Here is a 14,610-nt window from a genome sequence, read left to right as displayed (position 1 = left end):
AACACCGTGCATTCGGTCTTAGTTTATATGCGAGACCCTGAATGTGCACTGCAGACTGGATAGCTAGCCGTCAGAAGAAGGTGAAGGATCTTTGTATATCAACAGGCACACGATTCATACCTAGTATATGCCATAGCAGCCTGATCAGCGACTTTCATTCAAATAGGGCAACCCATAGCTGGTTAGTGTCGCATGTTTGAGGACATGCCATTTTCTCAAGAATGAATTGTCATATTTTGAAAATTACACCCTTGAATTTATAAAGCCCAAGTCTATAATGCTATGTGTACAAAGCAATGTAGTTAATACTGTATCTTGGCACATACTCACAATCTGCAAAAGTGTTGCAAGTTCGATTATGAGTCCCTTGGTAAGAGTAGTAAAAGTGAAAACAGATTTCATTAATGGTGTAAGAGTTATTTGATGTGAACATCTAAAAACACATACATCTCCCCTGTATATACAAGCAACTAATCACAGGATCAGACCATAAAGAATTGAGGCCTTAGTAGTCGTAGCCACCAGGAAGGCTTGAAACAAATAACCTCAACTTATTATAAATCAGTAGTGAAGAGAAAATAGATTTTGAACTCTGTGAACAAAAAATAAGAGAAAGAAGATGACTCACCACTATCCACAACTCGGCGCGTCTCTTTGTGGCGTTTTTTGACAGTCACTTTACGGAACACTGTATCCAAGTTTGGCTCCATATCAAAGTCCTCACCAGAACTAGCTCGAATAGACGCAGGTGATCCTTCAGGTCTAGGAGGGATCATGTCGTCCCTGTGAGCTCCAAACCTGCGGCTAGCAGTCGGAGGCGTAGCTATGATCTCCCCTCCGCTGTCGCTGTTGCCGCTGTACTCGATGGTGGAGCCGACATAGTCCCTCGAGATCATGGAGCGCCGCTGCATGGAAGACAGGCTCTCTCGAGGCATAAGCGGATGTCTCTTCTGGAAAACAGGAGAATCTTGGCGCAGCATGAAACAACGTTGTTGAGGTGAAGGAGATGCGAAACTATCCACTTCAGTTGTGGAATGTCTCTGAATGACAGGAATCGTCCTTGCACTTTTATGATCCATTACATCGACAGACTGATGACGTCTATTCAGTGGAGAATGCTCTCGAATGGCAAGGTTCGTCGGAGAATGGTCTCTGAAAGCGAAGCTTGTCGGAGATCGTTCCGGCAAGGTTATGCTAGTGCGGGATGGTTCCCGGACTGCCACGCTGGTGGGAAGATGTTCTCTGATGGCAATGCTGGGGGGAGAATGGTTGCCAATAGCAATACTAGTTGGTAAAAACTTTTCCTTGTTTTCAGGAAAGATCAGTTCTTGATGATCATGGCTAAACGATCTTGTCTGGATCGATTCTGTACTACTGGGTCTATCATACTCGTTCACTATTTGATTACGTAGCTGTGGCGAAGACGTTAAATGATCGTCAAGATCTCTATCGCTGCCCGTGCTTGCAAATAACTGTCGTCGATACCTTGTCATGGGTGGCGGGGAGGAATGAAAAGGTCTAGATTCTTCTGAATGGCTGGAATGTTGCAACTTTGGGAACTGTTTTGGAGGTTCCTGCTGGTCTACTTTCAATGGAGCAATTAAACTATTTTTCCTAGCATTTTTATTGTCATCAGATAGTGGAAGAGAGAGCTGACGATGGAAGTCGTCTTGAAACTTGAGGGCATCGTTGCGGCGGAACAAAGGCGGACTGCTGTCATCTCTCGAGTATGGAGGGCACGCGTCTCTATGCCGAGGAAGACTGTTGTAGGCTCTGTATTCGGGTGAACCTCGCAGCACGGAGCACCGAGGAGGAGCGGGATCTGTAAAGAGAAATGAGATAAATTAAAGGTAAGTGCAGTATAACGATCTGATTACATACATTTTATGATAATAATACCGTGTGGGAAAAATAAAATTGGCCTGAAAAATATTATAAAATTAATGTTGTAATGGTCCACCTTTTCAATACTATAATATGCAATATATTTGAATTACATTACTAAAGTAGGGACTAGTTTCGGCTTTGGCTGGTCATCTTCAGCCTTAATGTAATACATCTAATAACTAAACAAATGTACAAACACACAACTGACATTAAAATCTAGGATGAACTAAGAGTAAAATTTGGAAAGTAAATTAGGCTCTAAATTCTTAGCATCTGCAGTATGCTCATCATCCAGACTCTTTCTTACATTAATATTCATAGAATGGAACTAACTCAGAGTTTAAGTCTTCTACCGAATGCAGCCAACGCCAACTAAATGTGTGTCTATCCTCTAACCATTACAATGTTAGTCAGCTATATACATGTAAACACAATCAACCTTGCTTATCATCATAGGACAACATGCAAGCAAGTTGAACAACCTTCAAACCGGGTCATTACCCTCATCTCTTTTTTTTCAATGGAAAACTTTGTTGTATGTGTATTCATCTTCTATTCACTGTCAGTTGTTCAAAATCAATTTCAAAATAAGCTTCAACTTCCTTAAGCTAGTCTCACATTCAAAACACGTACGAGTTTGCTACCTTTCCATGGTAAGCCACAGGAATGGCTCTGAGTGGAAAGTTTCAATAAGTTACATGAAATATACATTTATTTTAGCATAATGGGTAGAAGTTGTAATTTTGACAAGGCTGGATTGAAAGTAGAACGAAGTGTATTGTTTGATTATTAACACAGATTGTAGTTTAACTAGGAGATGTTAGAATGAGTTGCTTTACAGATTATAAGGAGTTTTGTAACCATATGACTGTGTACATTATAATGTTATAGATAACAGGTCTAAGAATTTTGGGCAATTTAAATTTGTATAACCGCTGAAGAAGAGAGAATGTGATGCTCGCAAAACATGTACGTGATGTAATGTAGTTATAAACATTTAATAAAACAACAATTAAAAAAAAAAAATTCTAATCACAATTGTTCTTTTTAATGAGTACAAAATACACTCAAATACAGTAGAGACAATACGCGACACTCTGCGAGATATCGAGGGACAGCTATTAGAGCTCTCTCTAGCGGATTGACCTGAGAACTACCGATTCTGTCATAAGAGCATGTGTATTTGTGTGTGAAGTTTTTGGTGTTATTTATGCATTTTCAGTGAGTTGACATAATTAAATAGTACCGTGTGTCATTCCTTGATATCTCCTCTCAACATGAGGGGAGAGGTATGTGCTGTGCTTGGCTGCAGTAACCAAAATCTCTTTATTTGCAAATGAGGTGTCTACCTCGGTGGCAAATGGTACACTAATATACATTATTGTCAAGCACTAAATATTAAATTAACAAGAGAAGAAAATTTTCCTATAATACAATATTATACAATTTATGCTAACAATGTTTTCTATTAAACACACAGCTCATCCTTAATAAATTTATATTGTTTACAAAATTCTACTTATAATATCTCCTGTACTACTTACAAATATAGTCAACCATGAAGTAGAGAAGAATGTGCGGTCTTTCTTCCGTTTTCCTCATGACAAGAAAATGTAAGTAATATTGTGTTTGCATATATATTCTTCGAGTGACAAAGAGATTTTTATAGTACTTCATAATCTTCTGACCTGCTCGACCCATATTTTAACTGGCTTAAAATATAATACGCATATTTTATTGTATAGTGCAGCAGTTAACCTTCAATACCGATGTGTTGTTGTAGGTGTGATCTGTGGGTTTGATTTAATTCAGGAAAATACATATGCATATGAGTATGGCTGGTTGTGTTCCAAGTTGTCAAGCACTGAACAAAATATGGGTGATTTAAGAAATGTACATATTTTGTTGAAACAATATGATGATGCAAATTTGCTTTACCCTGATGTAATGGAATCAATCAATCAATCAATCAATCAATCAATCAATCAATCAATCAATCAATCAATCAATCAATCAATACTGATCTGCATTTAGGGCAGTCATCCAGGTGGCAAATTCCCTATCTGTTTGCTTTAGCAACTTTGAAGTTAATATATTAGTAACACTTTCTAATATCTCAGTAACATTTTCTTTCTAGACGTAATTTATTTACCCATTTCCGTATATACATTTCCATTGATATTTGAATTTAGTACAAATTTTCAGGTCAAGCCACTAGGAGCACCACTTGCGACTTGTCTCCCATTTTAACAAGGCTAAATCTGGAAGTGTTGCGTTTTGTCTCTACTGTATTTGATACACTTAATGGCTAATAACCCAGTATTGTTGGAACACTTGCAGTAGATGGTTGAGTTGATGAGCACTGCTTTTGTCGGAAATAAAAATAAGTCAACATAGTGAAGTTACACGGCAAGTTTTACGAAAAAAGCCGTTCTTTTTTCATTGTCAACTCAGTTAATGTAACCTTTATGTTTCTCAGTCTATTGAGGCATGAAATGTACCTGAAATGCATGAAATGGTTAAATTTTTCAGGAGACCGAAAAAATGTATAAAATCTAAATAAAGAGATTTAGAATTATTTGTATTTGCTATATCACTTATAAATAGCATTGTAATGAATGTTACAGAATGCTAATGTTTTATTTGTATATTTAAATATTTAAATAATTAAAGTTCTAATTTGGAGATGGCCGGGTGTGCACCAAACTAAAGAAACTGAAGGAATGAAAATGAACACAAAAAAAAAGCGCTATTTAAAAGTTAACTTAAACAATCAATGCAGTATAAAAAGCCAACGTATTTACAGAAAATGAACCACAATTACATTTTCAAAAATTAAATGAAAAAAAAACATTAAACATTAAATTAAACATTAATACCATTGTCTACACTGTGCTCATGCATCTCCCTCATCTTCTGGGTTGTTTTGTGTAACGTTATTGTTATCAATGAGTTCTTCGTAAAACTTCAGCACTTCAACATTTCTCCACCGAGTCCCAAAACGTTTAGTCAATAGAGATTCAACTCTTTTGCCTTTAAATTCTTTACTCTTTTACCAGTATGTATAACTTTTGGATTCATCATCAAAACATTTTTGCCTTCCTTACAAACGCCTAATTTTGTTCCAACGTCTATTCTGTAGTTGGGTTCACCTTGATTTAACGCTGAATTGCCTCCTTTTGATTTGGTCAAAATAACCCTTTTCACAGCAGAAAATTTGAAGTGCCATTTCCCTGTAGGCCTGAAAATAGAAGTATATTCTGTTTTCCAGTCAAAGTGAGGAACATTGTCACCATTTCCTAATTTGCCATACTGAGAAAGAACATGATGAAATTCCTCAGGTTGTATTAAAGTTTCTATTTTCTTTGTTTGTTTGTTTGTTTGTTTTTCAATGAGCCCAAAAACTCTATCGGGTGGTAAAAATGAATGGCCTGTCACAGGGAAAATTAAATCAATTTCCTTAATGCTTTTAGGTGCCTTTGTGACAAACCAAAAGGAGAGCATTGATATCATAACAGAATTTTTGTTCTGCCCCCCCCCACATCAATCAGCAAAACACCTTATAGAATGAAACACTGGACACATTTGGGAGATGGCCGGTTTTGCAAATAGACGACTCACCTGTAAAGAAAAACATTAATAACAGAATGACATATCTTTCGTTCAATAAGAAAATCCTCAGATTCTACCAGATCACTTTTAAACATGTGTTACTGACACTTTTATAGATTTGAGAAAGTTTTCTATACTTTATTTTATAAGCTTCCTGAAAATTATCAAGGCTGTCAGGGGGACAAAGCATACCAAATAAAGTATGGTTACAGAATCATAGTATTTAGCTTATGATAAAGCGCTGATGCTATTTCATTGCCTTTTTCTGGCCCTTTAAGGTGTCAACTTCATCAACCTCAGTGTCCATTTTTTCCAATATAATTATAATAGCGATACAGTTCTATGATAAAAACCACGACTTTCCTTACAATGGAACTATAACATCTACAATAGTCACCAAGAATAAGCTGTTCTTTCCCACACAATTGCTGCGATTCCTCTGCCCTCTGGCGTTAGAGGAGATGGCCGGTATTGCTACTCATAACCATACGCGGATGGCCATGTTTGCAACTAACTCCAATTTTTGGTGAAGTAAATAAGCTGGTTGGAGGCCGAGCTTGCAGCTAATAGTTTGCTACCTTATGTAAAAGTAAACAGAGAACACATTCAGCACAAAAAGTGGATTTCAATTTTTTTGGGGAGATTGCCGGTTTTGCAAATAGACGACTCACCCATAAAGAAAAACATTAATAACAGATTGACATATCTTTCGTTCAATAAGAAAATCCTCAGATTCTACCAGATCACTTTTAAACATGTGTTACTGACACTTTTATAGATTTGAGAAAGTTTTCTATACTTTATTTTATAAGCTTCCTGAAAATTATCAAGGCTGTCAGGGGGACAAAGCATACCAAATAAAGTATGGTTACAGAATTCCTGATAAAAGACTGGAAAATAGAAGAAGAGATTAAGGACAATAACACATTATTATGTAGCTTGTAATCGATTTTGTAAAATCGTGACAGATCCCTTAACTGCCAAGATTGCAACATCCTTTATGGTATTATTAGGAATGCCTGTCCCATCTCCGCTTTGTCCAGCACAAATCTCAGATGGAGTGACCGGGATTCGAAGCACGGAACCCGGTGCTGAGAGGCCGGTGTGTTGCCACCTGAGCCACGGAGGCTACCTCGGTGACATTACATTTAATGATTATTTCGCAAACACACTGTTAAATATAGTTTTGGATTCAGTCGTTAGTTTTAAACATCCGTTTTCACTGTGCAAGAATTCAAATTTAGCTGGACGATCACAAGCAGTTTGCATAACTGGGATGTGTAGGGGCAATGCTGCTTGTATGGGAATTCGGAGCGCAGATTTTGTGACATCCTGGCTTGCAGAGGTACAAGCTGTCAGTAACCCCATAAAGAGGACAACATTTGTCATGGCCACAGCCACGTGCTATATGACCAGACTTGTGAATCAAAACTTCTGTTGTCTGCTGATGCTAGGAGCATGCAATGTAGCCAAACTATGACCAAATATTGGTAGCTGCAGTAGACTGAGATATTTGATATCATTCGTTGTAGGGTCTGCCTTTCAGAAACTGGATTTATTTTACTAAACTTGGATATCAGGTAAATTTGTTTGTTCTTCATTGATAACATTTTTAAAAAGTTGGCATTATATATAATGCCAGGTACTGTTCCCAACCATTGTAGTTCTCCACCAAAAATCTCATTGGCACTACTCTGACTGAGCAAACGTCATGGGATAACGGAGCACTGATGCACACGTGTGTTATCTGCTCACCACACGCCCCCTGTGCCAGCGGCAGTTGTATAGGAGACCTTGTGAGCAGTGGCTGTGCATGTGACAGGTGTAACATTGAACGTCGTTGTGAGCTGACACCGTTCGAACAGGGTATGGTGGTCGGTGCCCGATGGATGGGAAGTGCGATTTCGGAAGTGGTGTGGGAATTTGGCTTCACTCGATCAACCGTGCTCAGGGTGTATCGTGAATGGTTGAATGCGGGTGTCACCGTCCACAACAGACAAACGACCGGCCGTCCAGCCACCCTCGATGACCGTGACCGGCAACATCCGAGACGGATTGTCAATAGTGACAGACGGGCAACCGTGCAACAAATCACGGCTCAATTCAACACAGGCCGTACTAGACATGTCTCCCAGTGGACAATCCATAGGAACATGGATTCTATGGGGTATGGGAGCCGGCGCCGCATACGGGTCCCACTGTTAACCCAACGTCATCGGGCACAACGAGGTGCATTTGTCGCCAGTCTCCAGGGATGGACACTAGAACATTGGCGTAACGTGATATGGTCGGATGAATCACGATTTCAACTGCACCATGCCAATGGGAGGCACCGCGTATGGTGCAGACCACATGAAGCGATGGATCCCGCCTGCCTCGAAGGTGTGGTCCAGGGCGCTGGTGTCTCTGTTATGGTCTGGGGTGCATTTTCCTGGTATGGAATGGGCCCCCTAGTTGTTCTGGAAGAGACTTTGAATGGTACACGGTATGTTGAGCTGCTCGGAGACCATCTCCACCCATTTTTGGCCTTCCAGTGCCCAGACGGTTCTGCGGTGTTTCAAGATGATAACGCGCCGCCACATCACTCCCATATCGCCCAGGAATGGTTCCAGGAACATGCAGCGGATATCCAACGACTGCCATGGCCACCCAGGAGGCCTGATATGAACCTTATCGAGCATATCTGGGATGTCCTGGAACGCAGGCTCCGTGCCATGGATCCTGCATCCACGAACAGACCAGCATTGGTGGCCGCTCTGCAAACGATTTGGTGTCAGCTGCGTCCAGAGGACTACCAGGGACTTGTCGATTCACTTCCATGGCGTCTCACTGCAGTTCGCAGGGCCAGAGGAGGGCCCACACGCTATTAGGTGACTATCCCATAACATTTGCTAAGTCAGTGTATTGTTAGTGAATTCTACAGTTTGCAAAAAAAATATTCTACCTGATTTCATGAAATAGCCAAGAATTGTAAGATATGAATATAAACAATTCTATTTACTCTGAACATGTTAGGTTAATACTTGTGCTATTCTTTTGAGTGACTTTGGCTTAAGTTGTTACGCACAGACAGCATAAACACGTGTTGAACATTTATTATACAATAGCAAGTTCCTGTTTAGTATTGAAGTTGACATGTGCCAGCCTGTGTTAGTGTATTGAAAGTTGTGTTATAAATGTATAAATAGGAGTATCACCATACTGCACTGAAGTTGGTCGACCACTTTTTATATTTAGGAAATATCCTTTCAACGAATGCTAACTGCTAACAAGATAATGATAGGAGAATTGGTGCTGCCCACTCAGCATTTGGATGTTTATCCCAACTTGTCTTCACGAATAAGGACCTTACAATGCATTCCATGATCATGGTTTACCGTGCTGTTGTCATATCAACGCTGCTTTATGGTTGTGAAACTTGGACTCTCTACCATCAGGATATCAAAAAGCCAGAGCGCTTCCATCTGCAAAAACTTAGATCCATCTTTAAACATCAAATAGGAGGACCGTGTCACCAACCTTGCAGTTCTTGAGAAAGCACATGCTATAAGCATTGAGGGTAACATCATTGGCCAACGTAACAGATGGATAGGGCACGTCCATCGCATGAGTGCAACCAGGCTTCCTCGTCAACTCCTGTATGGTGCACTCTGCTCTGGCACAAGACTTCATGGAGCCCCTTTGAGGCATTTCAAGGATCAGCTAAAGCATGCTGTGATAAACGCTGGAATTAACAGTCAGTAATGGGATACACCTCTTGAGAATCTTACACTTCAGCGCCACACTGTTTCTACATCAGTTACAGTGTTTGAAGACGAATGACAACGTGAAGAGGATAAACAGCAAGCACAGAACCTCAGCGCCACCCTCCCCCAGCCATTCCATGTGATCAGTGGGGATGTATGTTTCAAGCCAATATTGGACTTAAAATAATATGAAACATATTCACAAAGCATTGTGAGTGTAAAAATGTAAACTGCTGAAGAATATGTTTACTCGGATATGAGTTGCAGCCGATGAGGAGTACTATTTATTCTTGTGTTGCCAGATTGTTGTAACTTAGAATGACTATAATTATTTAGATATTTGGTGGGATTGTGTTTTTAGTGAGCATTCTTAATAAACAAGAGCTCTGTTATCAGAGTAATTTCGAGTGTGTGGGAGTTGCAGTATTATTTCTGCCGCTGAGTGTGAATCGTTTGTATATTATAACATTATTGAAGTATAGTTTGTTTATTTATACATACATACATACATACATACATACATTATCATTCTAGACTGTTATGCCTTTCAGTGTTCAGTCTGCAAGCCTCTGTGAATTTACTAAACGTTGCTACAATCATCGATTTGCAACAAGTGTTGTGGCCTCATTTAGTTCTATACCTCTTATCTTTAAATCATTAGAAACTGAGTCTAACCATCGTCGTCTTCGTTTCCCTCTACTTCTCTTACCCTCCATAACAGAGTCCATTATTTTCCTAGGTAACCTATCCTCCTCCATTCGCCTCACATGACCCCACCACTGAAGCCGGTTTATGCGTACAGCTTCATCCATCTAGTTCATTCCTAAATTAGCCTTTATCTCCTCATTCTGAGTACCCTCCTGCCATTGTTCCCACCTGTTTGTACCAGCAATCATTCTTGCTACTTTCATGTCTGTTACTTCTTCATAAGACATCCTTTTACTCCCGTAAAGCAAAGTTGGTCTGAAAACAGACCGATATAAAGATAGTTTCGTCTGGGAGCTGACTTCCTTCTTACAGAATAATGTTGACCGCAACTGCGAGCTCACTGCATTTGCTTTACTGCACCTTGATTCAATCTCACTTACTGTATTGCCATCCTGGGAGAACACACAACCTAAATACTTGAAATTATCGACCTGTTCTAGCTTTGTATCACCAATCTGACATTCAATTCTGTTGAATTTCTTACCTACTGACATCAATTTCGTCTCTGAGAGGCTAATTTTCATACCATACTCATTATACCTATTTTCAAGTTCCAAGATATTAGACTGCAGGCTTTTGGCACAATCTGCCATTAAGACCAAGTCGCCAGCATAGGCCAGACTGATTATTACATTTCCACCTAACTGAATCCCTCCCTGACACTTCCATGTAAACTACGAACAGCAAAGGTGAAAGATTACAGCCTTGTCTAACCCTTGTAAGTACCCTGAACCAAGAACTCATTCTACCATCAATTCTCACGGAAGCCCAATTGTCAACATAAATGCCTTTGATTGATTTTAATAATCTACCTTTAATTCCATAGTCCCCCAGTATAGTGAACATCTTTTCCTTCGATACCCTGTCATATGCTTTCTCTAGATCTATGAAACATAAACACAACTGCCTATTCTTCTCGTAGCATTTTTCAATTACCTGGCGCATACTGAAAATCTGATCCTGACAGCCTCTCTGTGGTCTGAAACCACACTGGTTTTCATCCAACTTCCTCTCAACGACTGATCGCACCCTCCCTTCCAAGATGCCAGTGAATACTTTACCCGGTATACTAACCAATGAGATACCTCGATAGTAGTTGCAATCCTTCCTGTTCCCTTACTATGATTTGTTATGCCCAGCTAAGGAGTGCGTTTGAAATTATTAGCACTTTTTTGTTTTTCTTCTTCTCTTTCAAATATCTCTTTATCTTCTCGCTGCGTTCATTTTTACGTTGTTCAGTCCATCCTGTATTTAGTCAGCTGGTCTTTACAGAAAATTTGTGATTGTGAATTAAAATTCTGAATTTTATTCTATCTTGAGTGGTTTCTTCATTAATGCCAATTTAATTTAGGTCTTCTCTGATTTCTTTTAGCCAATTATTGTGATATTTCATTGTTAAGACTAAGTTTAAAATGTTCTTTGTGAGCCTCTTATTATCCATTCTATGTAAGTGACCATGCAATTGTAATAATCGTCTCCTGATTGTATCTGTGATGGGATTTCTTTTTAATCCAAATTCCATTTTCGCACTTTGGTCCTAAGATTTTCTGGAAGAATTTTCTTTCTTGTTTTTCGATCTTCTTTATTCAAGATCTGCCACCAATTATAATCGTTTCTGATACATAAAGTACTTCTGTTTTAAAAACTGTGTTGTAATATCGTAATTACCGAGCTCGATAGCTGCAGTCGCTTAAGTGCGGCCAGTATCCAGTAATCGGGAGATAGTGGGTTCGAGCACCACTGTCGGCAGCCCTGAAGATGGTTTTCCGTGGTTTCCCATTTTCACACCAGGCAAATGCTGGGGCTGTACCTTAATTAAGGCCACGGCCACTTCCTTCCACTCCCTAGACCTTTCCTATCCCATCGTCGCCATAAGACATATCTGTGTCGGTGCGACCTTAAGCAAAATAGCAACAACAATAACAAAATCCTAATTTTGCAATTTTTGATATAGTCCTTTTATTGTATATGTTCCAACTAATTTGGCATGCTGTTTGAAGTTTTAAAATTCTTTCTTTATTAGCTTGCTGATTTAACCCTGTTGGTTCAATAATTTCACCTAGATACTTAAATTTGTCTACCTGAGCGATATTTCCATATTTGGTGACTAACGGTCGATTGTTGAAAGCTGATCTGGTCCCTTGCATATACTTTGTCTTTTCATAAGAAATTTACAGTCCTGTTCTGGCTATTTCATTGTTATTATTATCATCATCATCATCATCTGTTTACCCTACAGGTTCGGCTGCTCCCTCGGACTCAGCGCCTCAAGGGCAGTGTCCTGGAGTTTCAGACACTTGGTCGGGGATACAACTGGGGAGAATGACCAGTACCTCGCCCAGGCGGCCTCACCTGCTATGCAGAACAGGGGCCTTGTGGAGGGATGGGATGACTGGAAGGGATAGGCAAGGAAAAGGGAAGGAAGCGGCCGTGGCCTTAAGTTAGGTATCATCCCGGCATTCGCCTGGAGGAGAAGTGGGAAACCACGGAAAACCACTTCCAGGATGGCTGAGGTGGGAATCGAACCCACCTCTACTCAGATGACCTCCCGAGGCTGAGTGGACCCCGTTCCAGCCCTCATACCACTTTTCAAATTTCGTGGCAGAGCCGGGAATCGAACCCGGGCCTCCGGGGGTGGCAGCTAATCACGCTAACCACTACACCACAGAGGCGGACGATTATTATTATTATTATTATTATTATTATTATTATTATTATTATTATTATTATTATTATCATCATCATCATCCATAAGAAAATCACACCAATCTCAACAGAGTCGAGTCAGGATATCAGTAAAATGCCACATAAGGTGAACCTTATTTGTGGTAATTATAAAGAAATAGATATATTTAACAATGGTTGGCTGAATGGTTAGCGTACTGCCCTTCGGTTCAGAGGGTCCCGGGTTCGATTCCCGGCCGGGTCGGGGATTTTAATTGCTTCTGATTAATTCTTCTGGCTTGGAGACTGAGTGTTTGTGTTTGTCCCAACACTCTCCCCTTCATATTCAGACAACATACCACACTACCAACCACCACGGAAACACCCAATAGTGATTACATCCCTGCGGATAATGTTGGCGTCAGGAAGGGCATCCGGCCGTAAAACAGGGCCAAATCCCCATGTGCTACGCAGTTCTCACCCGCGACCCCACAGGTGTGGGAAAAGCGGTTGAAGCAGAAAAAGAAGAAGAAGAATAAGAAGAAGAAGAAGAAATGCCTGAAGTACGAATACGACTGAATGATGGGTGTGATCAACAGCACATGGTGGAGCAGCGAATAGAAATTGAATATGATGATGTGATATTTTCATTTCGTTATTTCTTCAATGATAGTTTTATTATCCATGACAAAGAATTTAAGACGCTTGTTATGAATATTTAGATACACTCTATTTATATAAAATGAAAATTAAATAAGCCATGGCCCTTCTGTGGTATTAGGATTTACCATTCCCCAGATATATTGGTATGAGTCATTAGTTGATTTTATTAGTACGCTCTAACTAGTAGATAACCCTCAAACCAATAAAGATTGGCCATTTCTGCTTTACATCATAAAACATGGCAGCCAGTCCATGTTGCTAGGAATACTAACTGGATATTGTCCACGAACGACGAATGCTACGCTTGATGACGTCTGCAGGCGGCACGTACACACGATTGTCACGGCGGCGGCTGGGACGTCGGATAAACTCATTCATCCATTCGCCACTCGCAGCCTGGATCTCCCTGGAACACAGCAACAAAACAAGAATTAGCTCTGCCTCTTAGAAGTTACAGAAATAACACTTCGCTCGCCCCAAAATTATACGGCACAACAAGAGAAGACGTAAAATAAAAAAATAAAAAAATATAAAATATAAAATAAAATAAAATAAATTAAACATAAATACATAAATAAATAATATCAATAAATAAATAATCAAACAAATACATAAATAAAACATAAATACATAAATAAATAATATCAATAAATAAATAAATAAATAAATAAATAAATAAATAAATAAATAAATAAATAAATAAATAAATGTACATTTCACCACTACACGGAAAAGCTTAGCATCATGGATATGTTGTTGGGCTTACAAAACGAGAAAGCGAATATAGATTCTTTGATTGTTGCCCTCTTAGCAGCCCCTGTCCGACTCGTTGGCTGAATGGTCAGCGTACTGGCCTTCGGTTCAGAGGGTCCCGGGTTCGATTCCCGGCCGGGTCGGTGATTTTAACCTTAATTGGTTAATTCCAATGGCCCGGGGGCTGGGTGTTTGTGCTGTCCCCAACATCCCTGCAACTCACACACCACACATAACACTATCCTCCACCACGATAACACGCAGTTACCTACATATGGCAGATACCGCCCACCCTCATCGGAGGGTCTGCCTTACAAGGACTGCACTCGGCTAGAAATAAATTATTATTATAGCAGCCCCTTACGACATGCACGGGGTACAGATTATGCATCATTTCACTCCCACCCACAGAGGAGATAAAGAGTTCCGAAATAACAAAAAAAAAAAAAAAAATGTAGCTTCATGAACCACGTCCAACAATATGGCAGCTGATCAACATTCCCATGTCATGTCATAAGATAGCCCCACCTATCAAGATTTACGTCAAAAAATGGCAAAAATGCTGATTTAGCCCACA

General features: G+C 39.8%; 1 protein-coding gene across 1 annotated transcript in view; it reads right to left on the bottom strand.

The window, feature by feature from the left end:
- The window catches only part of LOC136881791 (uncharacterized), a 954,543-nt gene that overhangs the window by 415,559 nt on the left and 524,374 nt on the right, over nucleotides 1-14,610 (bottom strand). The window contains exons 4-5 of the mRNA XM_068229324.1: nucleotides 13,553-13,686; nucleotides 629-1,822 (exon numbers count right to left, since the gene is read on the bottom strand). Coding sequence (XP_068085425.1) covers nucleotides 629-1,822; nucleotides 13,553-13,686 — 1,328 coding nt within the window. The remainder of the gene's footprint in view (nucleotides 1-628; nucleotides 1,823-13,552; nucleotides 13,687-14,610) is intronic.

The sequence above is a fragment of the Anabrus simplex genome, chromosome 10 (genome assembly GCF_040414725.1).
Source record: "Anabrus simplex isolate iqAnaSimp1 chromosome 10, ASM4041472v1, whole genome shotgun sequence".
NCBI lineage: Eukaryota > Metazoa > Arthropoda > Insecta > Orthoptera > Tettigoniidae > Anabrus > Anabrus simplex.
The sequence above is the reverse complement of the archived record's forward strand: the minus strand, read 5'-3'. Positions and strand labels throughout refer to the sequence as shown.